The sequence below is a fragment of the Symsagittifera roscoffensis genome, chromosome 2 (genome assembly GCF_963678635.1).
Source record: "Symsagittifera roscoffensis chromosome 2, txSymRosc1.1, whole genome shotgun sequence".
Taxonomy (NCBI): Eukaryota; Metazoa; Xenacoelomorpha; order Acoela; family Convolutidae; genus Symsagittifera; species Symsagittifera roscoffensis.
The window spans coordinates 28,497,130-28,524,505 of NC_087063.1; the positions used below are offsets into that span (position 1 = coordinate 28,497,130).

Consider the following 27,376-nt stretch of genomic DNA (forward strand, 5'->3'; position numbering starts at 1 on the left):
GAGCTCTAACTTTCAGTTTTTTTAATTTTTGAGTTTCAAAGAGAAAAACCAATTGTTTTCAAGCATTGACATTTTTTGATAAAAGTCACTCAATTTTTCAAAAGTGGTCGACAGATAAAGTTTCCATTGCGTCAAAATTTCAGTTCGAGTACTGTTAACCAAAGAATTTCAAAAGCAGTTTGATTTGACTTTTTGGTTTAAAATAGTGTCACAAAATTTGGTTCAATAATTTTTTTTACTTTTAAAAAACTAGTCAACTACGGTGTAGAGCCCAAAGATAATTTAAAGAACTGTTCGTAACCCAAAGAGGCATTTTTAAATCTATTTTGTAATTTTTTTTAGTTTTTTATCCAAACATTGTTTGAAGTAGAATTTATAAATTTGAACTTTCTGAAAACTACCCTAATTTGACAATAACTAACTAAACCACCACGCATTTTTGCGTACCGTCGAGTTTCTGAAAACTAAAATTTTTTCTTGAAAAAAAGCACTGACTGACCCAAAAAGTGCACAACAATTTCGTAATCGAAAAAACAAGAGCACTAAATCGACAGAATTAATGACTGAAAAAGCGTTCACATTTTAAATTGTGTAAGGATTAATTTTTTTTTCAAAAAAACTGGCATTCACATATGATACGAGTTGGCCGTTGAAATGAACACAAAAAATTGAAAACGAGCTTCTCACCAGTTACGATGCAGCAGTTGATGTGAAAAAATGAAACAAAGTTTTTTCAAAGTTGCAGAAACTTTTTTGAAAGATTCGAGAAAAATCTTCTACTACTACTAATTTCTATAACGAGAAAAATCTATTACTAATTACGACCCTCAATAAGCGCACATGTTAATAAGTGATTATAAATTATAATAATTATAAAATAAGCCGACAGAGTTTCAGCAAAAAAAACAGTAAGCCAAAAAAAATTATCAGCCAAAAATATATCACTAAAGTCAATAATTATATTTATTTATACAATAGCTGAAGACTTAAGTTTAAAATTTTGGTCCAATTAAATTAATCACTCAAAAAAAAGAACGGAACCTAAGCCGACAAGAATTAATCCGCACATAAGTCCCTCGCAAAAATTTTTCATGAGTAGCAAAAAGAAATTGAATAAGAAACCCTAAAATTATTAGGATTGTTAAAAGTAAGCAAGATCAATTAGTAATTGATCTTCCCTAGTTTTAAAAATCCTAACGATTTAAGGGTTTGCCTTGAATTTCTTTTTGCTATTCATGACAATTTTATGCAGTGGATTAATCTGCTGCTCAATTCTTGTCGGCTTAGGTTCCGTTCAATTTTTTTTGAATGATCAATTTAGTTGGAGCAAAGTGTTAAATTTAGTTCTCCGACCATTGTATAAATAAATATAATTATCAAGTTTTGTGATATATATTTGGCTGATAACTTTTCGGCTTCTGGTTTTTTAGTGAAACTCTGTCGGCTTATTTTATAATTATCATCATTTATAATCTTTTATTAACACATGCGCTTATTCAGGGTCGTAAATAAGAATGAAGATTTTTCTGGTATTCTTCGAAAAAATTTCTGCAACATTGAAAAAAGTTTCTTTTCTTGTCATATCAACTGCTGCATCGCAAGTAATGCAAAGCTCCTTATTAATTTTTTGTGTTCATTTTAACGGCCAACTCGTATCATAATAATTACTAAGATTTTTCAGATAAGTTTTTCATTGGAAAAAAAGACTGGTTCCCGGTAAAAAGCCACGGCTCTCGCAAGTGCAAATATGGTGAATAAAAAACTGAAATTATTGCTAATTTAATGCACAAAAAAACTTCACCAAACAGAATATAAACCTTTTGTAAACATTGCCACACCTTTTCTCGGAATCAGAAATACTCATTTAATGAAAATCCAAAACTTAGAAACTGACCACATTAAAAAATGCAAACGTACAGTTGGCTCTAATAGCCGGCTTTCTTCAAACTTTCAAGCAAACTGGAGCAAAATTTCTGCATATAGAATGAAAAAAACTTGGCATCAAAACAAATCGACTCCTTTGGACATTATTAAAATCAATACATCCAGCTTTGAAACCGCAAACATGGAAATTTTATTTTTCAATTTGAGCTTATTTGTTTTACTAAGTTGTATCATGTCATGACAGTTTAATTGAAAAAATATCTGCGTAAAATCTACCAAATTTTTTACTTCACTGCCATTAAAAAAGCCTTAGGATTAGTTTTTGCAATATTGCTGAAGGAGTTTCAACAAAAAAAAGCATCAGATCAAAAGCATCGACGTAGTTCAAATATCTCTTCGAACTATTTTTGAGTAAAAGAATTGCTTTAATTTAATTTTTGCACGCAGCAATGTAATGCAAATTATAATCTGAAAATTCCAAAAATTTTATCCTTAATATAATATTTCCTTATTATATATTTAGTTATTGGAAACTTTAAATGAAGCCGTTTTCATCAAAAGTAACTTCGCACCGGTTCTTTTCTGATTGTAGTTTTCTCCCCGTAATGACATAAATCAGGCCAAATGCTCTTTTAATTGTCATTTAAATTGCATTTTTCCAATTTTCCTGATTGATTCAGCGCTCTGGAGGCAATCATTTAGCAAGGTTATCACCGGAAAGAACCAAAAACGTGTTTTAATTAAGTTTATTGCCCAAAAAATAATATTGCGCTTCACATACCTTTGATTAAAAATAGCAAGCCTTTGTTTCGCCTTCAACACCAGGCAACTTTATATTCAGAGTTTCTCTAATCAGCACTGAAGACATTCTAACCTGTCAATTTCAGAACGGCTTCATTCTTTTTTCAGCAACCTTCATTTTACATCATTGATCAAAGCTACTCTTTCTTCGCCACAAGCGACTTGCAAGATGTATTCCACTCCGACAATTCTTATTACTGTCACAGTAATAGTTCTTTTAATGGCTACTGAGTTACTTGGGAAGGAGTCGCCTTCAACCACACAATTGACCACAGGTTCAAGTTCAAAGGTCAACAAGGATAAGTTCAATGAGGCGGCTCTGCTGGAGCACCTGCTGCACAGTTACGACAGCCGAGCACGCCCCGTAAAAAACATCAGCACTACTATATTTTTGGACCTCTCTATGTATCTGGTGCAGATTTTGAAGCTGGTTAGTCTCAATTTTTAAAGCCAAAAATTTGACCGAAATTTGAATGACCAATTTTCCGTCACTTTAAAGCCAAAAACTTGCCCGCAATTTGAATGAAATCTTCGAAAAGAGACAGCTATGCACTTCTTGCCTTTTAGGTGCGGTTAATATTCTAAAAAACTCGGTATCACTCGTGCCGATACAAGCACACAGTTCCAACTACCAATACCGAATAAAAGCCGAGAGGGGAAAGCGTTCGTTAATTGCTAATGACGCGTTTGAAACCAGCTCCGCACTAATTGATGGGCCACGTATCTTTGCTTGATACAAATAATCCCTTTTAGCGAAGTTAAAAATTGTCGAAACAAAAATTTTTGGTTCTTTTGCGAACATTCATGTTTTGAATGTCTTGAATCTTTGCATTCGAACCTTCCGACCCAAAGGATTCCCCTTTGTAGCTATTTTAAGACCTCCGTTTTTGGCTGACTGACCCTAATTTTTTTAAAAAGTATAATAATTTCAAGGGTGAACGCTTTTTGGCCAGCTTTTTTTTCTTCAAAACTTAATCGTTTTTAAAAGCATTAATGTATAATAATTTTAGGGGTGAGCGCTTTTTGGCCCGTTTTTTTTCAAAACTTTACCTGCCGCGCAGAAAATTTATTCAAAATGCGGTCTTTGGAGTGATTGGGGAGCGCTCAGAAAATCTATTTGGTCGACCTAAAAAGATCCGCCCCTGATTTCCAGAAAGTTCTTTGTTCAGCGAAACATTGAATGCTTCCTGAATATTTCATTTGTTATTATATACAAGGTACCTTTTGTTTTCAGAGTGAAAAAGAGCAAGTGTTGTTATCGAATGTTTGGCTGATTCTGGTAAGTTATTACATCATACATCCTTCATTTTTGAAAAAGCATGGCAAATAATTTATTAACCTCGTTGACCATATTATCCCAATAAAGCGTACGAAGCAAGACGCATTAGATAATCATATATAGTTGCAGGCATTTCAAGAAAACAGACGTTAATAACATCAAAACTCACTGACCAGCCACTAGTAAATCAAATAACATTTACCAATTCAATTGATTATAAAATTTCCCAATGAAAGCTGAAATCTAAAGAAAAATAGTACCTGGTCGATGAAAACCATTGTAATAATAAATTCATCAGTTAACCTAAATGATGACACGACAGCTGTGTCCACGTCAAAACATTTCATATTGATTAAATTTCTTCTGTTTTTTCCGCTAACTCAACAGTTTCTGATCAAACGATTCGTACTGCTTTCGCCTTGAAATCAACAGGCAGATTTCCGTAACTTTCCGTCTACGAATCGTGGCGATGAAATTGGTTTTGTAGATTGGTGTTTTACTCTTGCGTTAGAATGTCTTTATTTCTTCGGTGGCTACTGTTCGAAATCGAACTCGAGGTAGTTCTGGTCAAAGTAGTGCATTCGCACGTAACCCTCCTCTCCTCCACTGCTGTAGCTCTTTCCGTCAGGATGGATTGCAATGGAGTTGATGGGACCGAAATGTCCCTTCACCCTTGCGAACTCTTCCTCAAACACTATAACAAGGAAACCTTTCAATTCAAACAAGCTGATTCGAATGAAGTCAAGTTCAAAAAATTCATATTCACCATCTACATGTGTTTATCAACTTGGAACAGATATGCCATTTGACAAGTAATCTTGGCATCAAGAAATAAGGGTACCATAGAGCCTAAATTAGAGTCACTCCTAGTCGAGTACACATACCAACTTATAGAAGGTATAAGAATGAAAAACTGGGAGTCGAACGGCAAAATATCAGATAGCCGAAACTTGGAGCTTACCCATATGGTAAAACTTGGCCTCAAATTTGCCCACTTTTCCCGCAGTAGTTGTCACATCTTGTGCCTCCTGACCACCACCGATGATCACGTGATCTTTATTAGGACAGATGGCCGCCGAGTTAACAGGGCGGTCAGTCTTGTAGGTCTTCAACAAGTCCAGAGAAAACGGATCCCATAATCTGGCTGTCTGGTCTTTACATGCCGAAATCAGTAAGAGTCCATCTCTTCCAGTTTGTAAATCATTAATTCGGTTGTCATGATACCCTGTACTGTGAGTCACTCTGTCTTGGGTCTTCGGGTTGAACAAATTTAGATCTCCGTTGTCATGGCCAGTGATTAGAATCTGACTTTGAGGTCCCCAGATAACCACAGTTAGCTTCGGATGACTTCGGGGCATTACAATTGATTGCCATGGTTTTGTATTCATCATTTGATCTCGATCGCGCGAGTCAAAAAGCAAGATTTCAGCGTCTTTATTGCCAATTTGATCTGTCGCAAGGAAAAACTCTTTAGCCGAGTAGGAAAATCCGACAGACCGAACAGGCGAGTCACATTCAATTTTTTCAAGGATCTTTCCCGTTTCCAGATCCCAGTAAATCGAGGAGTAGTCTCCGGAACCAGTCAAGAGATGCTTGGAGTCATACGAGGGATCCACAGACCAGATAGCACCGTTGTGGCCCTCATAAGTTCCTAGACGCTCCCCGTTAATTGAAAACCATACATTGCAAGATTTGTCTTTTGCTGCTGAGAACAATAGATCTCCCTCTGCATTGTATTTTATTTGGGTTAGGGGTCTCGTATGGCCCTGCAGTAAAATAGGCCTCATTGAGATCTATTATCAATCAAACAAATCTGAAATTTAGAACTTGCAATTGAAGTCTCTCAGCAGGTTAAGTAGTGAAGCAGCGAAACTAAATTAGGGGACTCCCCCGGCCCATCTCACACCATTTCACCTTGGGCTTATTTCGTGGGGGAGAGAGATGTCATCCATTTTGCCACAGCCGCTCCCATCTAAAGGAGGCGGATGACACTGGGACCCCTCAAAGTGACCGAAGAAAGTACCCGTGGACGGGTAAAATTGGTAGAAAAATTACTGTCAAACTAGCAAGTTTCTAATTAAGAGTTACGCAACTCTTATTGAACCAAAGTTGCTGCAATGAAATGGTTTGCCGTCAGTCACAAACAACTAAATGCTTCAAAAGATAAGTTCGATGAACAAGCAATATTTATCTGACCAAAAATCCATTCAAAATTACACCAAATTTCTAATCGTCGGTAGTTTTTATAGCATTTTCAACACGTTTTTTTCATAAGCGTAGGAGAAAATTTGGTACAGATTCTTAGGAAGTCACCACAAATCAAACATACAATTTTGATGCCATTTAGACAGTCAATCAAATTATAGCTCTCTAAACTAATTTCTACGGGAAAAAAATGTCCAGTAACTGACTTGGAAGTGTTAACTCCGCTACAAAATGGCGAATAATTTTTTACGTAAAACCGTATTGCGCATTTAGACCTGGCAGGACGAGTTTTTGCGGTGGAATGCAAGTGAATGGGGCATGGACCGGATTCGAATTCCAGCCAGACACTTATGGCTACCAGACCTAACTCTCTACAACAAGTAAGTATACATTCCTATAGTCAACCGAACTTGAATGCTACTCGTTTTTCTAAATGTTTATTGCAGCCCTGTAAGTCATTGTTTAGGTTTTCTAATTTCACTCCACGATTTAAGACTTTATCCCGATCTAGTTCAAACTTTTCAAAAGATTAATTTTTCACCGCAATTGGCTTTTAGGCTTTCTGTATTGGACCAAATGTAAAAGGGACAGAGATAAAAAATTAAAACGCAAGTTTCTGAACGCTAGTGCAAAAAAAATCAGTAGTTAATTTTCTATGTCAATTTCAAATGCGTCAGCAATAATCTTGTGTTGACATAATGATCTCTTGTGAACTTCAATAAATATCTTGACCGCACACAATAAAATTCAAAAATATGAATGAGTTTCGAGGGTTACCTTAAGACCCCCACAAGGACATCCTTCAATTTATAAATTTCAAAAGCAGACATCATCTAGTACCAATTACAGTCTTGACGTCTGTGTGATTGGAGAGCCTATGGATTAGCGAATAGATACTTGGAACGCAATTTTGAGTTCAACATTCAAGCATTTATCTAATCAGCTTCTCTCTGCCAACGAGCAACAAGGATCTTGCCTTAATCCTAGTTTATGCATGATCCCCATTTCATACGTATATTTTCAAGGGCTACATAAATAAATACTCTTACCGACATAGACATGCAATTATGCTGAGAAGGTCAAACCCAATTGGGAGCCAGCCATAAATGCAAACACGTAAGCGGAACTATTTTAAAATGGGAACAACAAAAAAATTCAATGTTAGTTGGCTATTCATGTAGCGAATTTAATGATGGATGCAAGTGCTCAGAAAATCTACATCAATTACTAAAACTACGGCATCCTTATATGGTCTACCAACCCTCAATTTGTAGTTCTCTGGAATCCTGAGAGTTTGTAGTACTCTGGAATCCTGAGAGTTTGTAGTTCTCTGGAATCCTGAGCCAATTCTTTACACAGAGGCGAAACTCAGCTTCGCCCCACTTGCGATACAAACATGAATGACTATGATTAAAATCAAACGGAAAAATGAAAAAAAAACTTCAACAAATCGCTTTTGTCAATAAAAATTTCAACAACTGCCCAAAATATCCGGGACTAAACTGGAAGCATCATTGAAAGCTCTTCAAACAGCTTTGGGAATGCTATAAAAAGCAAATTTTCAAAGAAATCCTTTCTGCGGAACTAAGCAAAGAAAGTAGACAGACAATAATCTAAATTAGCCGAAACTTTCTATTTGCAAAAAAATACATATCTCATCTGGAATCGAACTCCCGGTCTTTGTCGTCTCAATCATGGGGCTTACAGCAACTTGGAAAAAAGCTGAACCATCGAGCTACGGGAACCAAGACGACAAAAATAAACAGACAGACGATAGTCCGAAAAGCACAAAAACTCTGTTTTTAAAAAGGTCCCGTTCGAATTAAAACGTCAAGCCTTTGCCATCTAAAACTGCTGTTTTACTTCTACGCCAGATGGTTGATTGTATTTGTTTTATTGAATTTATAAATACCAAGCGGTAACAAAGCCGAAAATACCTGAGCAGAATCCTTTCATGTCGAAAAAATGAAAAAATCTAAACTTGTTTTTAAAAACAAAAATAAAAAAATGTTAAGTTCTTTTTTCCACTCAAAGCACACACACACACGCCTAAAAAATTATTTCGGTCTGAAGGACATAATGAGAGGCCACTACGTCGCACCTATTGATTACAATCATTGTGAAGAGCACAACCATTATGAAAAGTTACAAACATTGTGAAAAGCCAACTACGATTCGGCCTGATTTTTAAAATGCTAAAAGCAACTGCAGTGAGAATTGTTTACAGCTTAAATAAACGATCCTTAGATGTGGCAACTGAGCCGACAAAATATAAGCAGACAAAAAAAGCCGAATTTATTTTGATTCGGAATATTTACTGTTTGAAAAAACAACTGGTCCTCGTCAGATTCAAACACATGACCTTTGCTTTCCCAGGCGTATTCGTTACCCCCAAGCTAAGTGTGAAAGAGAAATAAATAGTAAGCGGTATGTAAACTTAAATAAACGATCCTTAGATGTGGGAACTGAGCCGACAAAATATAAGCAGACAAAAAAGGCCGAATTTATTTTGATTCGGAATATTTTCTGTTCGAAAAAACAACTGGTTCTCGTCAGATTCAAACACATGACCTTTGCTTTCCCAGGCGTATTCATTACCCCCCAAGCTAAGTGTGAAAGAGAAACTACAAAATTTCAACTCATTATGAAGCAAGGCACATTAGGAGTCCAATGAGTCCTGTGGGCAAAGTCGTTTACGGGAAAAAAAAGTATAGTACCCGATTGTAATCGTTTAGTACCCGTAAGAACAAAAAAGAGCAAAGAGAGCGTCCTTGTTGCGGAATCCGCTGACAATTCACAAAATACACAGTTTGGCCTCCCATTGAGCTTCGCACTAATAGCGATACTACGCAAACATAAAAAAAACAGAAGTTGAAAAAAAGTAAATCGTTGAAAAAACTAGGCCTACCAAAACTTAAACTTTAGTATGTCTCAATAGAAGTTAATTCTAGGCAAACATGCCAGATATTTGAATATTAAATTAGCAACGGAACAAAACTTACGACGAGGAAACAAAACAGACAATCTTTGAGCAGATACTAGTTGAGCCAGAAAAATTAATTTTATTTTTTAAAAAATAGTAGTTTGAAGCCCCCCTGAAACTACGATGAATACTTACACTTGCATCTACAACGAAAGTGGCGTACAGCACAAGCAAAGTCCGTGATGAATCAACTAAGCCGACAAAACTTGAGCAGACAAACAAAAGTGCGGCCACTCAATTTTTACCAGAAAAAAATTCAATTGCAGACGAACAAAAAAAAGATCCGGCCTGAACTCGAACAACAGACCTTAGGATACAAAGGAAACGATGCCACCTCTAAGCCAAGTGGGAAGGCACCTACAATTTGTAAAGGTTCAATAAAAAGGCAAGCTGAGAATGTGAAAGAAAAGATGTTTACGGGAAAAAGTCTAGTTCCTGATTAAAAGACACTTGCTCTACCAAGTTTTAAAATGCCATAGGGTTCAAAACCACTAAATATCACAAGTGCGATAAACGGCTTTAAAATAGTAAATTCCTCATTATCGGAATCGTTTGTTAAAATGGACAAAATCTATTTCTTTCACTGTTTAACCCAAAACTTAGCTTCTTTGAGCCAATCAAAAATTCTGCTCAGACTACTTCGTCAATTGATAAGCACGGCTGTGTAAGAGGCTGTGAAACAAGGGCTGTTTTTAAGGCTTTTTTGAAGTTTATCATGTATGCTTCTTACACAACCCGACAAAGTTTTAGGTTATAATCTCCAACAGTTTGCACACGTTTGACACTTGTTTTAAAGCAAAAAAAATTGCGCTTTTATTAAGTCAAAATGACATATTTTGGCAACCAAACAAATCAATTTAATCATACAGATTATTGATACATTATACCCATCTAGAACTTTTCTGGGCTGTGTAAAAGGCTTACTTTGATATAACATGCTCATCAATTGACAAAGTGATTATAGCGTAACTTCTGATTATTTAGAAAAAACAAAACTACCCCTTTATGGGTTGAAATTTTGGTTCCAAATTCAGCAAAAACCTTTACACCAAAAAAAGTGTAGTAAAATTGTAAGCTATATTTGTTGTCTTCACTTTTTTTTTACTAACCTCAATCTACTATGAGAAAACATGCGTTTAAAGTTCCCAATTTTGTTCATTTTTCCTGATAATTTAAATCAGCACTGCATTTAAGAGAACCAAAACATTGCCGAAATCCGCAGAGTATTACAAAATAAGTAAAACTGCTTTAATTTAACCAATAAACAGACCGAGAACTAAGCCAACATATTCTTAGTCGAAATAGAGCAGCCAGAAAGAGCACACACAAAAAGAGCTAGCAAAAAGTGACTGAAAACTAGTCGGAATAGATAAAAAGTTGAAGATTTTCTCGACATCAAGACATTATCGAAATCTGAGCCAGGACTGAATCTGTTACAATTTTATAACTCGTTCAATTTGACTCAACTCTACGCTACGCTCATCGAGGCATAAATAACAGAAGGGAGGAAAGCCAAAAAGCCGCATCCTTTAATCGTTTTCAAATTCTTTTCAGTGCACAGGAGGCGGATCCAATTCTGGCCAACATGTTTGCCAGTACCGCAGTGGCCAGTCATGACGGCTCAGTCACTCTATGGCCACGACCTCTCATTCTGCAGAGCAACTGTAGGATAGATGTTCTCTATTTCCCCTTCGATGTGCAACACTGTTACCTCAAATTCTCCTCGTGGGCATACAGTGCCATTCAGGTGAGTCCATGACATGTCTAAAGTACTGGTTTAGAAGTATGTTCTCTTTGTTTTTGACGAGTCCTATTCAAAAGCTCGTTTAGAAGTCTGGTCCCGCCAGACCTCTGGAAATTTACTTCCACCAGACCTCTTGAAATTTACTTCAAGTGGATGAAAACAAAAGAAAACATGTTACCATTTCTTCGCTAGATTTACCTCTTAAAATTTTCCAGAAATGAAATTATCAAAAATGTCAACTCACTGGCAAAACGTAGAAACTACATTTAACAACTTTTCTGACTGACTTTTTCATGGGATAAGACCATAGCTAGTTTTTTACCCATGTCTAATGTTTACATATAATATCTACATCTCAACTGGTTTCTCGAGTTTTGTTAACATTGTCTTGGACTTACTTCATCAATTACAAATAACTGGACAGTCCCCTAAGTAGCACATAGGCGCTACGCGCAATACACCGAAGGCATAGAAACTGAAGCAAAAACCAAACAACTTGAACAACTAATAATTGAAGAATAACAGTTCTAGAACAAAAAATCGTACTAATACATGTATACACCAAAATTTTGCTATATCGAGAAAGAGCCTGAAATAACAGTTCTAGAACTAAAAATCGTACTAACACATGTATAGGTTAAATTTTTGATATATCAACGAAGATCATAAAATAACACTTCTAGAACTAAAAATCGTACTAACACATGTATACACCAAAATTTTACTATATTGACAAAGGGCCTGAAATAACAGTTCGTGAGCTAAAAATCGTACGAACACATGTATACACCAAAATTTTGCTATATTGGCAAAGATCATGAAATAACAGTTCGAGAGCTAAAAATCTTACTAACACATGTATACGTCAAATTTTTGCTATATTGACAAAGATCATGGAATAACAGTTCTAGAGCTAAAAATCGTACTAACACATGTATACACCAAAATTTTGCTATATTGACAAAGATCATGGAATAACAGTTCGAGAACTAAAAATGGTACTAACACATGTATACAATAAAATTTTGATATATTGACAAAGATCATGAAATAACAGTTCGAGAACAAAAAATCGTACTAATACATGTATACACCAAAATTTTGCTATATCGAGAAAGAGCCTGAAATAACAGTTCTAGAACTAAAAATCGTACTAACACATGTATAGGTTAAATTTTTGATATATCAACGAAGATCATAAAATAACACTTCTAGAACTAAAAATCGTACTAACACATGTATACACCAAAATTTTGCTATATTGGCAAAGATCATGAAATAACAGTTCGAGAGCTAAAAATCGTACTAACACATGTATACGTCAAATTTTTGCTATATTGACAAAGATCATGGAATAACAGTTCTAGAGCTAAAAATCGTACTAACACATGTATACACCAAAATTTTGCTATATTGACAAAGATCATGGAATAACAGTTCGAGAACTAAAAATGGTACTAACACATGTATACAATAAAATTTTGATATATTGACAAAGATCATGAAATAACAGTTCGAGAACTAAAAATCGTAATAACACATGTATACACTAAAATTTTGATATATTGACATAGATCATAAAATAACAGTTCGAGAACTAAAAATGGTACTAACACATGTATACGCTAAAATATTGCTATATTGACGAAGAGCCTGAAATAACAATTCTAGAGCTAAAATCGTACTAACACATGTATACACCAATATTTTGCTATATCGACAAAGAGCCTGAATAAACGTTGTAGAACTAAAAATCTTACAAACACATATATACACCAAAATTTTGCTATATTGACAAAGAGCCTGAAATATTGACAAAGGACCTGAAATAACAATCGTAGAACTAAATGTCGTACTTACGCATTGTAGATCAATTTCTATAGCTATAATAAAATACAAAAGATTGTGTTTGTATGTGTAGCAAAACGCCTCCTGTCGTTTCAATCGGCCAATCGTATAAATTGGCATGTAGACTCATATGGGTCTCCGGAATAACTAAAAATCGTACTTACACATATAGTTACAAGAAAGAGCTAAAATGAAAAAAAGCTATTAGTCTTATTATATTGAGAAATTGTGAAGCAGTCTCAGAATTGACAGTATGTAGCAGTAAAACAATCCGAAAAACAAATCCAAAAAACAAAAAAAATACTTGCAAAGACATGACACAGATCTGAAAAATGTACCAATGTTGGTATTCATGAACAAAACTTCAATCAGGCCCATAATATAAATAAATGAAAATAAATAAATTAAATAAATACACACGCAGAAATAATAAAAGCAAAACTAAATGAAAGAAAGAATAATTAAATAAATAAACAAAACACGTGATAAAAATAAACAAAAATAAATATGTACATACATAAATTATAAATAAATATAAGCAAACTAAACATAATTAAATAAATAGAAGAACAGATAATTAAATAAAAAAAGATGAACAAATAAAGAAACAAACATACGCAATCACGTGACATAGCGCGATATAGTCCAGCCCACATGATAATTGATAACTGTGGACGTTATTTGTCGACACTTGACAACAGACAACATTAAAAAAAAAAACCCGTTACACGATACCATAACACCTTGACTAAAGTCTTCGGTGTAAATATGTATTGGGTAACCCATAATTTGAGTAGAAATCAGGCGTTCTTGTCGACTTAAAACATACTTAGGTTCAGCTTCGCCGCTTTCGTGAACCTCGAAGTGAAAATGCGGTAAACGTCTAAATGAGAAAATTTAGACGTTTTTTAAAAACATGATTACAAAAAAAACATTCATGGGTTCAAAGTTCCAGTCAAATACAGGGTCGAAACAACAGTCAGTAACTGTGGAATCGAATCCGAGACCTTTGCTGTTGGATTTGTTCAGGTGAATCTGACGAGTACTGAAGGTGCTATCTACTTGGATGACTACATTCCAAGTACAGAGTGGCAGCTGCTGGTGGCGTACACGGAGGTGTCTTACATCACATACATAGAGGGAGACGGCGGATACTCATTCGTCAAATTCAACATCAAAATGCGACGAAAGGTAAATATATGCTCAGATACACTAAAATTAAATATTACAGAAACTTGCATGTTTCCGTTTTAATCATTAAAAAAATATATCTTAGAATATTTCTGAACTTTGAAATGCTTCACATTGAAACTAGAAAACACTTTCACATTGAAATAAAATACGCCAAAAAAACTAGCAATAATAAGATATAAGTTCTCACTGCCATATGATTTCAACTTTGAGGCACTATACTACGTGGTGAACCTCATCATGCCGTGTCTGATGCTGACTCTCGTCATGTTATTCGGCCAATATCTGCCCTGCAACTCAGGCGACTCCAAAGTTCAACTGGGCACTGCCCTCTTTACCTCCATGTGTGTCTTTCTACTACTAGTTGGGACTATGATGCCACCGAGTGACGTGCAGCCACTTCTAGGTAATGAATATTCACTGCTGCTAAATGAATTGCCCCGAATAAAAATACCCTAAGAAAACTCTCCGTAAGAACGCCTTAGACTAGCCGAAAACTACAAATACTCCAAAATAGGCAGTTTACATTCTTTTCGTAATCAAGAAGTTACCGTAGTATTTCTCATACGGCAATCTCTATTGAAGATAAACAAGAATGTAAAATTTTTTATATGTATAATGTGTTCTACGACAGCGTTCCAAGTCTTAGTTTAAGGCAAAAAACAGTAGCCTTAAACCCTTGATTCTCAAAAACACTGGTGTGTCTTTCAGGTTTATACTATGGAGTGACTCTACTTCTAATCACAACATCGACCGCTTTGAACGTGCTGGTACTGAATGTGGTCAATCGAGACACCCCCGTTCCCCACTGGGTCAAAGTCCTTTTCCTTCAGTACATGGCACGCATTGTAGCCCCTAGCTACCACAAGAAGTACAAGGTACTCATAAACAGTCCTACTCACTCAACAGATGGGGGCTTTACAGGAGGAGGGTTCGAGAAACCAATGCTCCAATCTAATTCAGCCACATACGATGGCGATCTGGACCTCCTTCACAACAACTGCACCACAAACTACAACAATGAGACCAACAAGACTGAACTGAAAATATTCCATTATGTCCCCAACGGGTCCTCTCAGTTTTATGTTACCCAAAATGGGTGTGGACATTTGACTCCGGCGAGGTGTCCGTACGAGCAAGCCACCGGGTCCGAATCAGTCACAGGTGAAAAGTACCCACAACGAAGTCCTACCAGACCGAGTCCCGAGACTCCTTGGCAACAAACGAGCGACAGCTGCAGCTATCGACTGGCGAATCAAAACTCTTGCGGTTCCACTCGGTACGGAATTGCCGACTCTCCTATTCGAGAACTGGTTACTAACGTCAAACCGACAAAACTCGACGACAACGGACGCTTGCTGGTTGAAATGAAATCGCATCTGGGTGAAATTCGGGGAATACTGGCAAAAATTGCGTCCGTTATGGGACAGAAAAACGACGAGGAAGGAGTGAGAAATGACTGGTTGGATATTGGGATAGTTTTGGATCGGATTCTCGTTATTTTGTTCACGATTTTCACAGTCATGATGTCGTTGTTCGTTTATGGCATGTACCCTTCACAGCTCGTGAACAGCTTGTCAAACAATGACGCTCGATAACCGTGAACTTGGAAAATGATCTATTTAATACCACACAATGCAGTTTATCATCGCACTGAAGCACTGTACGCGATGCATAATACAAATATTATTTTGAACCTATTGAGTAATACCTACTTCATTTAAAACCCGCCCGGATAAAACTGGAAGCATAAATTCTAGTTTTCAATCAACAAAACTGATAAATCTTCCTAAAAAGTGAATTATGAAAATCAAGAAAACATAGAAGGGCGAAAACGAAGATGTTGCAAATATTTAGATTGAGTATACTACACTTTGATCTAATGATTGAATTGAATTATTATAATGACGACTTAGTAGGTTCATAGACTAATAAAATTCCATGTAAATTATAGTTCGCCAATTTACTATACGGTGTGCTTTTCTATCTTTTACAGAATATAGTTTCAAACACACCGAAGGCTCAAGGAAAAACCTGTATCACCGAGAAGTATCAGGAGAAAAAAACATAAATGGCATTCTACAAAGGTAGCAACCATAATTTTAGTCTACCAACTTGGCTCGAAATCAATTTACGCGATAAGTGCCAAGTTGGCCGAAATCAATTTACGCGATAAGTGCAAGTGCCGAAAAGTCAAATTACTGAAATAATCAAGAAAGCCAGTAAGCCAAAAATTAAGCAGTTTCTGGCTCAATTTTATCTTTTCACGCTCGAAGTCATAACCGTTCGTTGAAATACTTTATAGGAGACCTTCTGACTCTAAAGCTTGGCTTTTGGCTGTTCAAGTCCTGTCCTGTTTATGGAATTTGTAAAAAAAAATCAAACAGAGCGGAATGGAAATTATCTTATTTACTCAGTTATTTCTCGTGAATATTTCGACTGTCGACCCTGCAGCATTTTTAATAACCATTCTTCGACTTGTTGGTCTAGCGCCACTAATTATTTCAGCTCACCTCATACTTTCATACGGAGGCGAAAAAGAACACAAAAAAAACAGAATTGTAAAGCCACCAGTCGATAAAAAATAGAGAACACAAAAATAGGATACAGAAAAAAAAACCGAATTTCAGAGCCACTTTAAAGCCATCAGTCGAGCAAAAATGACAAATTTAATTAACAGTCAAAGTCTCGAAAAACTCAATTCAATAAAAAGATCACGAGAAACAAATGCCAACGATAAATAAAGCATTGACAGAAAATTCAGCCAATGGCAACTATGCAAACAAGACTTGGTTAGACGCCCATTAAGCCGGAAAAAATGGTCTGCAAAAATTTAAACATATGATCAAGTTTTCAAACGACGTAACACGAGGCAATCAAATCGATATAACAAATCGAAACTATTCCAGCAGAAGAAATCTTTTCGCAAAAAATAACAAACAATCCAAAATCTTGGAACACAGTTCGTTATCTGCAACAGTTCAATTCCGGATTTGGTATTCTTCAATATTGAAAAAAAACTGAACGTCGCAAAACTGAAGAAACTAAGCCGACAAAATAAGCCGATGTCGCATGCTGAAGAAACTAAGCCGACAAAATAAGCCGTTATCCCGAAAAAAATTCTTAGAAGCAGAAATTTTACAGAAATTCAGAATTGTTTTGTAAAATTTAACCGATGTTTGAATTTTTTTATATGCGATGAGAAAGACTATGTACAAATCAAAAGAAAATTAAGCGAAAACCATGCAGCCGAAAAAACAGACATCTACTTCAGCATTTTTCTTCACTGCCAAAAAACCAAAACCGTATAAAACCAAAATATGTTTGCACTGCTTAAACTAAATTAAAGCAAACTACAAAGAAGTGTTTTAAGAGAAAAACGTTAAGCATTTCAAAAAATTAGCGAAAAACAGCTAAACAAATTCTCAAAACTATAATAAAACAATTGATTTCTTTTCGAAAATCATCTGATTTGATAACAATGGCTTTCTAAATCGGAGTTTATCTCTTAAAAAGGCTATTGTTGCATGATATATAAGCTACAGAGCACTTAAACCAATATAAAAGACCAGTTGGCGAAAAAACGGAACAAAAATTATACCTCAAAAATTGCGTTTAAACTCATGATTTCTTCCAATTTCTTCAAAACGGATATGATTAACATAGCATGCCACTCAAAAGGCAGCGAGTGAAATTTCAAAAAACTAACTCTGCGAAAGAAAAAACGAGTTCCTTAAAGAAAAAATTTTCCTTTGAATTCCAAAAAATGAATTTTTTCCATTTTTGTTTTCTAAAAGAGAGTCAAAGATTATAATCTTATAGATAGAGTAATTAAGCTGATAGAAGCCGACAACCAAAAAATGAAATTCATCCGAAAGTTTTTGAAAAATCACCATATACAAGAAATTGCATGTAGCGCCTTCAAAGTAATCGCAAACTCTACATAAAGCAGTACATGGGATATTAAGGCGGTACATCAGTAATTTATCAATTCTGATGAGATCCTTCGAAAATGACTTTCTATGAACAAAAATATTTACGGGAAAAAAGTCTGATTGCTACCTTATTTTAATACCCTTGCTTATCGCAACAAAAAACCTGGATGCAATTCGTGGTATTAAAATGTTAAGAAATACTGAATTGTGTTCTGACACTGAGGCGAAGTGGAGCTTCGCACCACTTGCGATACAACACAAACATAGAAACATAAATCGAAAAAAAAATATTTAAATGTTGAAAAAATCAGGTGAACCAAAACTTTTTATATATCTCGATAAAAAACTAGGAGCCAAGCTACAGCTGGAGGCACATGTTTGATATTGAATTAATTTGGAATACTGATGCGGCACAAAAAATTGGACTTTGGCCAAAATCTTAGTTGTTTCTCCACTAAAACAACTGAAGAGTAAAAAAATTTTGAGATAATCAATTTTCCTAAAAAGATAACATTTTTTTCACAAAAAAATTCAGGACTCGCCGCTTCTGCAGGAACAGTTATCGCAACTGGTTATTTCAATTGAACTTTTCATCTCAGATTTGATTGTCTAAATTATAAGAACAGTAAAAATTTTCTAGAAAACGTTCAACACATTTAAAAATGGTCAAAAGGTTTTCCAAATCCCCTAACTTTTTTCCGGAAAGAAGCAGGCTGTGGCCACTTAAGCAGAGAAGATTCCCAAAACCGGGTTTCTCGATTGAACACAAACTGAGAATTGGCACAGTAGTTTTTGCGTAGTTCAAGGATCAAGTTGAACTTGTTTTTTTTTTAACTGAGCTAATCTGCAGAAATTTGAACCTTCGCTATTATCCAATCTTGAGTATTCGTTTGAAAAATAACTCCGGAAATGGAGTCAAAACCGGATGAGGACTAGATACACATGGTTTGAATTTTTTTGAATGGTTGTCTCGAAAAAATATATCACGTCTAAGCTCTTCGATATTCACAAATCTTTTCTGATTGATTCTTTTTGGCTAAACCTAACAGAATTTAGGAAAACTGGATGAAATCGAATTGAACTAGAAAATGGAAATATCAAAGCTCAGCTTAATGCATGAAATAAACTACACTCCGATCCAAAAGTTATGAACAAATTTCAAAACTTTACCTTAAAAAGTGTAGGACCCCAATAATTGTCTGAACTGTTAATCGACACAAAAAAAAGAACACATACCCAACAGAGTGGTAGTCATGAGTTAATAATTCCGCTGGCATTTTGAATTTAAATCCACCTAAGCAAGTCGATTTTTTTTCCGATGAACGTTGTATACCCTTTGTAGTCCCGTAGATTGAAAAATTGAGAACATTGCCAATCGAAGATTGGAAAAGAATAATGAACGCAAGTAAACATAAAACACATTTTTCGAATTTCAACTTTCGAAGAAAAAAATAGCTGTCCTTTAAGGTCTTTTGAATTTCTAGAAAAATTTATGACCGGCACTTTTTTGATAAAATGAACCCAACTAGAGAAAACTGAATCAATATGTAAAGTTTTTAGTTCGCTGGAAATCTAAAAAATAAACGTCACTTTCGAAACCAGAAATCGTTGGTTTTTTCGCGCCATTTCCACGTTCGTGTTTGGAGAGTGCTATTCACGTCACTTTCAGCAGATGAATTTCAATTGAACTCAAAAAGAGCATATATGTATGTATGAACGCACATCTGTATTTATTAGAGACTTTAAAGACATTTCCTGAAAATAAAACAAAAAAACAGCAAGACCTATATAGAGTCTTCACTACGTTCATTTCTCTTGAAAAATCTGATCCATGTGTTATTATGGTTTTTCGAATAGAACACCTACACCTGAATCCTTTTAGAAACTATAAGTGGAGCAAAATGTTTGCAAAGTTTTTGTAGCATTTAAGATTTTCTGCCAGTGCGGTTTATTCTGCTTAAAAGATTCCCTGAAGAGAGCTTGAAAGTTCAAACCGCCAATATAAAAATGAACGCGAATAAAAACTTGTGGAGCAGAAAAAAATCTATATTATTTGAAATTTGAGAACTGGATAGTTCTGCGGTCCACTTAAATCGAAAAACATGCTCCATCTTTAAGAGGAAGAGCAACCATAAGCCACACCCGATCAAACACTTCATTTGACAAAAAAAGTCTTCATCTTAGCAGTAACAAAAGCTCTAGTCAGCCAATTGTTAATTGTATTTACATCAGTAGATAAATATTTATATCTCATGCTTTCAGATTCAAAATACAAGCACCTACAAATCTACGGCAGTTCGTGAAATTCAGTTTTCTCCAAATAATAAAACAGTTTATCAGTAATTATTAATTCATTGCAGTTAAGTTAGCAACAGGTTCAGGTTCATTTGTTACATAAAAAATAAAATCAGTGTGCCAACATTAGCTCGGTTTAGGGTGAGAAGGTAGTGCAAAGTAGTCAATGTCATCATTGATGATATTAATATTTTTCATCAATTCAACTTAGATCTCTTTGTCCAGGGTTCCGACGTTTCCCAGGTCAGTACAGGCCTGTTTCACTCTGGTTACCATAGTCTTTTCCGCTTCTCGAACCCAGACTCGTGGATCGTAAAACTTCTTGTTGGGCTTGTCTGCGCCGTCGGGATTTCCAATCTGACCCTGGAGATAACCCTTCTTGGCTTCGTAAAAGTCTTTCAGACCCTCCCAATAGGACCATTGGGTGTCCGTGTCAACATTCATCTTCACAACTCCGTTTCCGACCGCGCACGCAATTTCCTCCTTAGTCGATCCGGATCCTCCGTGCATCACTAGGAACAGCGGTTTATCCAGCTCAGACTTAAGCTGCTCCTTGACGTACACCTGGTGCTTGCCCAACATTTCTGGGCTCAACTTGACGTTTCCAGGCTTGTACACACCATGTACATTGCCAAACGCAGCCGCAATCGAGAACTTCTCGTCAATGGCACTAAGAGCTGTGTGTACATTCATCACCTGCTCCGGCTGAGTGTACAGACGACTCTGGTCCATGTTCGTGTTATCAACTCCGTCCTCTTCCCCGCCGGTGATTCCGATTTCCATCTCAAGCCAGATTCCCAATTCCTTCATCCTAGCAAAGTACTTAGCGCAAGTTCCGATGTTCTCTGGATCAGTTTCCTCAGACAAATCCAACATATGGCTACTGAACAGGGGCTCACCGGTCTTCTGGAAATATTTCTCGTCCGATTCGAGCATTCCATCGAACCAGGGCAGCAGGTTCTTGGCGCAGTGGTCCGAGTGCAGAATGACTGGGACGCCGTAGAAGGGAGCGATGGCCCTGTAAAATAAAAGAACAATATTTAACTTGAACCTCAAAAAGTGGTACACTTATAAAAATTTTTTAGTTTTGAAATTTTGAAGTAATCGATTTAGATAGTGAAGCCATTACTTTTAGCGCAAAAATAATTAAAAACCCATAATTGTTTCAAGTTAAATTTGACGTACCTAATGAAATGAGCGGCCGCCTCCGACCCTACGATAGATGCATGTTGGGGTGGCTTCTTGTTGTCGATCGACTTTCCGGCGAAGAAAGCCGCGCCTCCGTTCGATATCTGCAGGATGATTGGACAATGCAGCTCCTTGGCAGCCTCCATCACTGCATTGGCGGTGCTAGAGGAGGTGACGTTGACAGCAGGGATGGCAAAGCCATGTTTCCTTGCACACTCGAACACCTTCAACACCTTCTTCCCAGTGATTACTCCAGTGCCAACTTCGTCAATTAGTTTTCCCATTTCGGTTTCTGAAATTAATTAAACCTAGGTAAGCCATTACATTTCTGTACTTATGCCAGCAGCTTGCGACGATTATAACGAAACATTATCAAGATTTACTCAAACTATAATCGTTACGGCTCCACAGTTACTATTTCTGGACTCCTTTCACAGACGGCTGCTCCTGGAACATCCAACATGTAATAAACGTCCAGTCCAAGGTACTGCTTTTCGTGCACTTTTTTCTGTGCAGTGCACTGTTCGACGCGATCAATTCTAGTAATTCCTGTCTGAGTTTGATTTCTGTCGTCTGGTAGTATTTTTCGCCTCAGTACGTAGTCAATATACAGATTCCGATTCTTCCTACCAACGTGGGTCTCTTGAGCATAATGCGAAGAATCATCGACATTGTTTTCCTCGAGTTTGTGATAGTCCTTCCAGAATCCAGTAGGTCCCTTTTTAGGAATTCCCTTGACAATGACCCAGTTGCGAAACACCTCTAGCTGCTCGCGGTTTTTGGGTGCTACTACGGTAGCCTGTTTGTCACCGAAGAAGTGTCTGTATAGACATTGAGCTCCAGACATTCGTCCAAGACATCGTTCCATGTTCGAAGGGTATCAACCCATAGCAGGATCCTGAGTTCCCGATAGGAATATAATACATATTTTGTGGACATTATGTGCTAATGTCATTTATAATAACTTATAATTGGTAGCAAAAAGTTCAAAGACAGAATTAATTAAAAAGAGCAACTGTCTAGACATGAACGCGATATAAAACTGAAATAAACATTATGTCGAAAGTTCATAAATCAGAGTTTTGCTCAAAACTTGTAACCATGTCGGGCCATTGCATCCGAGGCGTCGAATAGTAAACCTTGAAACAGGAAAATTATTGCTCAGGGTGGCTAAGGTTTTTCTGCGATTAGTTTCCAAATTTTGAATGATTTGATCATCTTCACTTCCGTTTGTTTTTCTGGGGCAGCCTAATTTGTTTTTTTTTGTGGAAAAAAATTCTAGATTTCGTTTTTTCAACTTATTTTGCTAACTAATTTATAATAAAATATGGATGTTCATCGCAGTATTTAAAAATTAGGCTAGTATAATCATCGAATAATCGACGATCTCGCATTTCGAATTTGGTCTGACAAAAAGTTCAAGGTTGTCCAATCAATGCAGCTCCTTGAACTTTTCGACCTAAAAAGCGTCGAAAAGCACTGATTGCTCATTTTAATTAATTCTGTCTGTCCGAACTTTTTGCTACCAATTATAGCAACAAGTTGGAATAGACAAAAATAATTGAAAAGAGCAATCTACCAATTTTGAGCAACTTTAGCATGCAAATTTGAAATTTTAGGTGACCTTGAGACTTGACTTTTGCAAGCAAAAAAAATTCTGAAAAAGGTCAGTTGCTCTTTGTAATTAATTTTGTCTGTTCCAGAATTGACAAAATTAATTAAAAAGAGCAATGACTTATTACAGACAAGTTTTTCATGCAAAACCCAACTTTTCACCTGACAAAAAAGGTATGTCTCAAGGTCAACCAAAAATTCTAATCTGCTCGCAAAAAGTGCTCAAAATTGGCAGATTGTTATTTTTAATTATTTCTGTCTGTTCAACAGTTGCTACTAAATATATAGCGTTTAACAAATTTATCGGACAACGTATTAAATTTCTGAAAATATTTTGACCTTCAAATACTAACTAAATCGATTATCTTCTTTGAAGTTTCGCTTTGCCTTCTTTTCGGCATTTTATGTGTTTTTTGCTAAATCGTTGTTGAATGAAAAAAATTTTCAATTGTGCCCTTCAAATATGGCAAAAATGAAATTTTCTGAAACAGCGCAATCATTTTGCATTGCTCATTTGTCAGTTCAAATGCAGTGTTGAAAATTCGATTGCCATTTTAACGCCATTTCACTGTCTCAAGGTCAAAATTATTTCAGACTTTAGACGTTGTCCGATTAATTTGTGAAAAACTATATCAAGGAACATTGCTTTTTTATGGTCAACAATGTCAAGCAATTGGCAATATCAGTGACTTTCTGCAGCTTCTTGGTACAAGAACAGAGCTTTTTTTTAAGTTCATTGGTTTTTTGACAAGCTTATTTACCGGAAAAATGCGAAAATTAATTTCCGACATAAAAATGAGCTACTTTAGGTTAATTAACTTCATTCAAACCCGTTAACCTGAAAAGATACTGTTAACAATTTGGCATTGTCTGTAATTATTTCAGTCTGTTCCAAATTTTTGCTACTTATAATAGTTTATGCCAAATTGCTGGGAATATCCTTTTACGCCAACGAATCTGAACTAAGTTAATAAAACTAAAGCGCCAATTTGACACCGCAGTCATTTCAGCACGTAGAATTGTGTTGAGATCTAACCTGAAACGCAACGGTTTTTGTGCTCATAGTCACAGATAAATACAAATCGAATTGAAAAAATTGAGACAGACAAAATTAATAGAAAAGAGCAAGCATTAAATGTTGACAGAGCTTTGCAGACACTTTTGACGTTTCAGATAATCTTGAGTCACGGATTTGGCCTAAAAATGTCAAAATCGCTCGCAAAATTTTACCGAAATAGCAAATTGCTCTTATTAGCAATTTCTGGTTTTGCCAGCTTTCGCAAAGCTGGAGTCGAAATAAAAATGCAATAAATTTTTGAAAAATTGCTATCTGAACCATTGTGTTACCAGTAGTAAACTCTTTAAATCTCAGCCTAAAAACTTTGGATCGAATCCTGATCTAATCGCAAAGCCATAAAAATTGAAGAACTTATGGCAAAGTAAACCGTTCGCAAATTTCACAATAGTAGTTACCAAACTGAATGTATGCGCTTATTTCTTGTGAAGGATGTAATTGCTACTTATTATATCTGAGAATTTTAGACTGATAAAAATGGATGTTTTCCAGGCGAACGTCAAAAATCTAATATTGCTTTTTAAAGACTTTTCCTACAAAAAAACCACTACGTTCATCGACTCTTAATGGTAAACTGACGTCGTTTCGCATTACTTATCTGTCATACACGTTGCATTACTCAACTGTCAAATAGTTAAAGCCAAAAAGCGAGGGAAAATCTGATCGCTTGAACAAATGATGGAAAATACTAAGGATCGTATCAGAATTGAGTATTCAGTTTTTTTTCAAAATTCAACTAAATTTGACGATTTTCAAAGCGAAGCGGAGCTTTTATCGTTAAAAAAAAATTTGAAAAAAAAGTCAACCAAAACTTTTGTATATCTCGATAAAAATCATTGTAGGTAAATATACTGAATATTAAACAAGCAACTGAACAAAATTTAATAAGAAGCGGGGAAAAACCCCGACACACCCTGAACAGACACCAGCTGAGCCGGAAAAAAAATGATTTTTTATTTTAAAAAAACGTTTCAAGTCCCCCTGAAACTACTATGAACAACACTTCCAACTACAGCAAAGCTTGTTTACAGCATAGAAAAAAACCGTGATTTGGCAACTATGCCGACAAAACTTCAGCAGAAAGGGGGAAAAATCAATATGATACATGCTGAAAAAAAAGGCCAGGACTCACATCCCAGACCCTAAGGTGCAATTGCGACCACGTTTCATCTAGGCCAAGGTGGAACGAAACTGTAAGTTGTTATGGTTCAATAAAAAGCAAGTTCAATTTCTCACATATTTGTAAGCAAAATTTTTTGCGGGAGAAAAGTCTAGTTACCGATTACAAGACACTTGGTCTCGCAAATGTTGAAATAAATCGCTCAAAATTTCAAGCGAATTATTCTCTGCAGATACTCTTTTGAAGCGTCAACCCATTTCACAACGTAAACCGAGGGCAGTCAAAAAAAGTAGAACATTTTTTAATACACAGGATAATGTCTCTACGAGTTTTTTCATCCAGTAGTGCTACCGTTAAAATTCACAAACTATTATTTTATGAAAAATGACCATGCATTTACATGACCAGACTCTTTGTTACTTGATTAAAAACAAGCCTTTATGCAAAAATCAATTAGTCAATTTCTTTTCAAATAGAATCATTTAATGTACAAAACTAAGCTTCTGTTGGTACACGATTAAAACCATCTTACGCATTGAACAAACGTTTTTATGAATCAGAAGACCTGTCAATCGAGATTCGATTCAATAGGTACACTGAGCATTTTTAACTAATATACTGTAGAAGTTTTTGAAAATCACCTAAAGGTCAGAGGATTATTTTTTTAGAATTCCATATAAAATTATAATCACACTCAGTTGAAGAAGCATATAATTTAAATAAAGAAGCTACAGCTTTTAGGTGCGAAGAAATAAGATCATAACTTTTTATCAGCTTTGATTTTCATCTTCATCTTCATCAAAATCCCCTCGATCTTTTCTCATCTGATGTAGTGTCTCCAGCCTTGCATTCGCCATGCTTACCTCTCGCTCCAGCCTGGAATGCAAAATGATCTTCTTTTAAATAGACAAAGGCGAGGCAATCGAACTGACTATTTTAAACCGATTATGACCAAGGACAAAGCTTGTGTGGTACAGAATAACCAGTTACCAAAAAAGAAGCCGATTGCTGTACAAGTAGCAGAGAACTTTCGGACCATAAATATCATTGCACAAAAAATCTTTTGATAAAATCTGAATTCTTTTTTTCGTAATTTCTGTTGTTCTCATGATTAAAGGAAACGCAAGGGATTTTCATGAAATAGCTAATAATAGCTGCGAAACCGTTAAAACAAAATTAAAATTATACCAGCAGTAGCTTATCCAACCAGGAGTGAATTCGTATAGCCGTAATTAGTTTGGAAAACCACGGTTTTTGACATTGGTAAAATTTTCTGGTAAAGACATCAGTTAAGAGGAATTCAAATCATGAATCAATATCAGACCACAAAAATGAATTATAAGGGGAAACAATTTGCAAACACTGGCCCTACGCACTATTTTCGTCACTTCGAGGAGAGGAATGGGAAGCAATCTATCAATGATGTTCATAGAAATGAGGAAAAATATTAGGAAACCGGAAATTCGAAAAAAATAGCTAGCTAATATAGCCGGTTGGAAAAGCGTCCATTAACTCTGAAAAACCGAAAAAAAACTAATTGCTTGTTTACTTTTCGAATTATAACAGTGCTGATTTAAATTATCCGGACAAAACTTGAACTTCCAAACACGTTTTTAACGCAAAAGTTAACCCCAAAAACTGATCAAGAATTCCGCTGAAACTACTTTGTTAATTGATGAGGAAAATATAACACAAGAAGCCTCTTACACAGCCCAACAACCCAACAAAGTTCTAGGAGAGTTAAATATTCCTCGTCAATTGACAAAGTAGTTTCAGCGTAATTCTTGATTAATTGAAAAAAGCCAAAATGACTCATTTTTGGGGTTAAATTTTGATTGAAAATTTCGGAGCAAAAATTGCCCCATATTAATTCTGATGAAATTCTAAGCAACTTTTGTTCTCTTCACTTTTTGTCTATCTTAACCAAATTTAAATTTGAAAAAAAAACGTGATTTAAATCTAGCAAATTGAAAGAAAAACCAAAATCAAACTGAGAAACGTCTAAACCACATTGAAAACATTTAGGGGAAAACAACACCACCTTAATAAGTGATATATCAGTTCAAAATCAAAAACTTTTAGCCACAGCTAAAATTGCTTTCACATCTTCATGTCGACTCTTAAAAAATACAGAACTAAACTTTTTCTGAAAATAGGTTTAATTATTCAGCCGAAAACCATTAAAAACCCAAACAAAAATAAAAACATAGCCAA

The 27,376-nt window shown here is 35.6% G+C and overlaps 3 protein-coding genes across 5 annotated transcripts in view; 1 reads left to right on the forward strand and 2 right to left on the reverse strand.

The window, feature by feature from the left end:
- The window catches only part of LOC134839026 (neuronal acetylcholine receptor subunit alpha-10-like), a 36,562-nt gene extending 20,612 nt beyond the window's left edge, over window positions 1-15,950 (forward strand). For all 3 annotated transcript variants that reach the window (XM_063854419.1, XM_063854420.1, XM_063854418.1), the window contains 7 exons: window positions 2,794-3,115; window positions 3,920-3,964; window positions 6,443-6,549; window positions 10,707-10,899; window positions 13,774-13,935; window positions 14,149-14,341; window positions 14,647-15,950. In XM_063854419.1, coding sequence (XP_063710489.1) covers window positions 2,855-3,115; window positions 3,920-3,964; window positions 6,443-6,549; window positions 10,707-10,899; window positions 13,774-13,935; window positions 14,149-14,341; window positions 14,647-15,533 — 1,848 coding nt within the window. In that variant the 5' untranslated portion in view covers window positions 2,794-2,854 and the 3' untranslated portion in view covers window positions 15,534-15,950. The remainder of the gene's footprint in view (window positions 1-2,793; window positions 3,116-3,919; window positions 3,965-6,442; window positions 6,550-10,706; window positions 10,900-13,773; window positions 13,936-14,148; window positions 14,342-14,646) is intronic.
- LOC134839027 (eukaryotic translation initiation factor 3 subunit I-like) lies at window positions 4,003-5,803 on the reverse strand. Its single transcript, XM_063854421.1, has 2 exons — window positions 4,926-5,803; window positions 4,003-4,658 (listed from the first exon to the last, which is right to left on the reverse strand). Exons 1-2 carry the CDS (start codon window positions 5,749-5,751, stop codon window positions 4,498-4,500), a joined length of 987 nt encoding a protein of 328 aa, XP_063710491.1. The 5' UTR covers window positions 5,752-5,803; the 3' UTR covers window positions 4,003-4,497.
- Window positions 15,951-20,069: 4,119 nt separating the features above from the next.
- LOC134840136 (uncharacterized) overlaps window positions 20,070-27,376 on the reverse strand; it is a 274,304-nt gene continuing 266,997 nt past the window's right edge. Inside the window, exons 2-3 of the mRNA XM_063855829.1 lie at window positions 21,351-21,647; window positions 20,070-21,183 (exon numbers count right to left, since the gene is read on the reverse strand). Of these exons, the coding sequence (XP_063711899.1) occupies window positions 20,373-21,183; window positions 21,351-21,637 (1,098 nt within the window). The 5' untranslated portion in view covers window positions 21,638-21,647 and the 3' untranslated portion in view covers window positions 20,070-20,372. The remainder of the gene's footprint in view (window positions 21,184-21,350; window positions 21,648-27,376) is intronic.

What these genes read in the sequence shown, in the direction of transcription:
- LOC134839027 (XM_063854421.1), bottom strand. Translation starts at nt 5,751, where the DNA reads ATGAGGCCTATTTTACTGCAGGGCCATACGAGACCCCTAACCCAAATA. An exon ending in GGCCAAGTTTTACCATATGG is followed by an intron (nt 4,659 to 4,925) that starts GTAAGCTCCAAG and finishes TCCTTGTTATAG; the next exon opens with TGTTTGAGGAAGAGTTCGCA.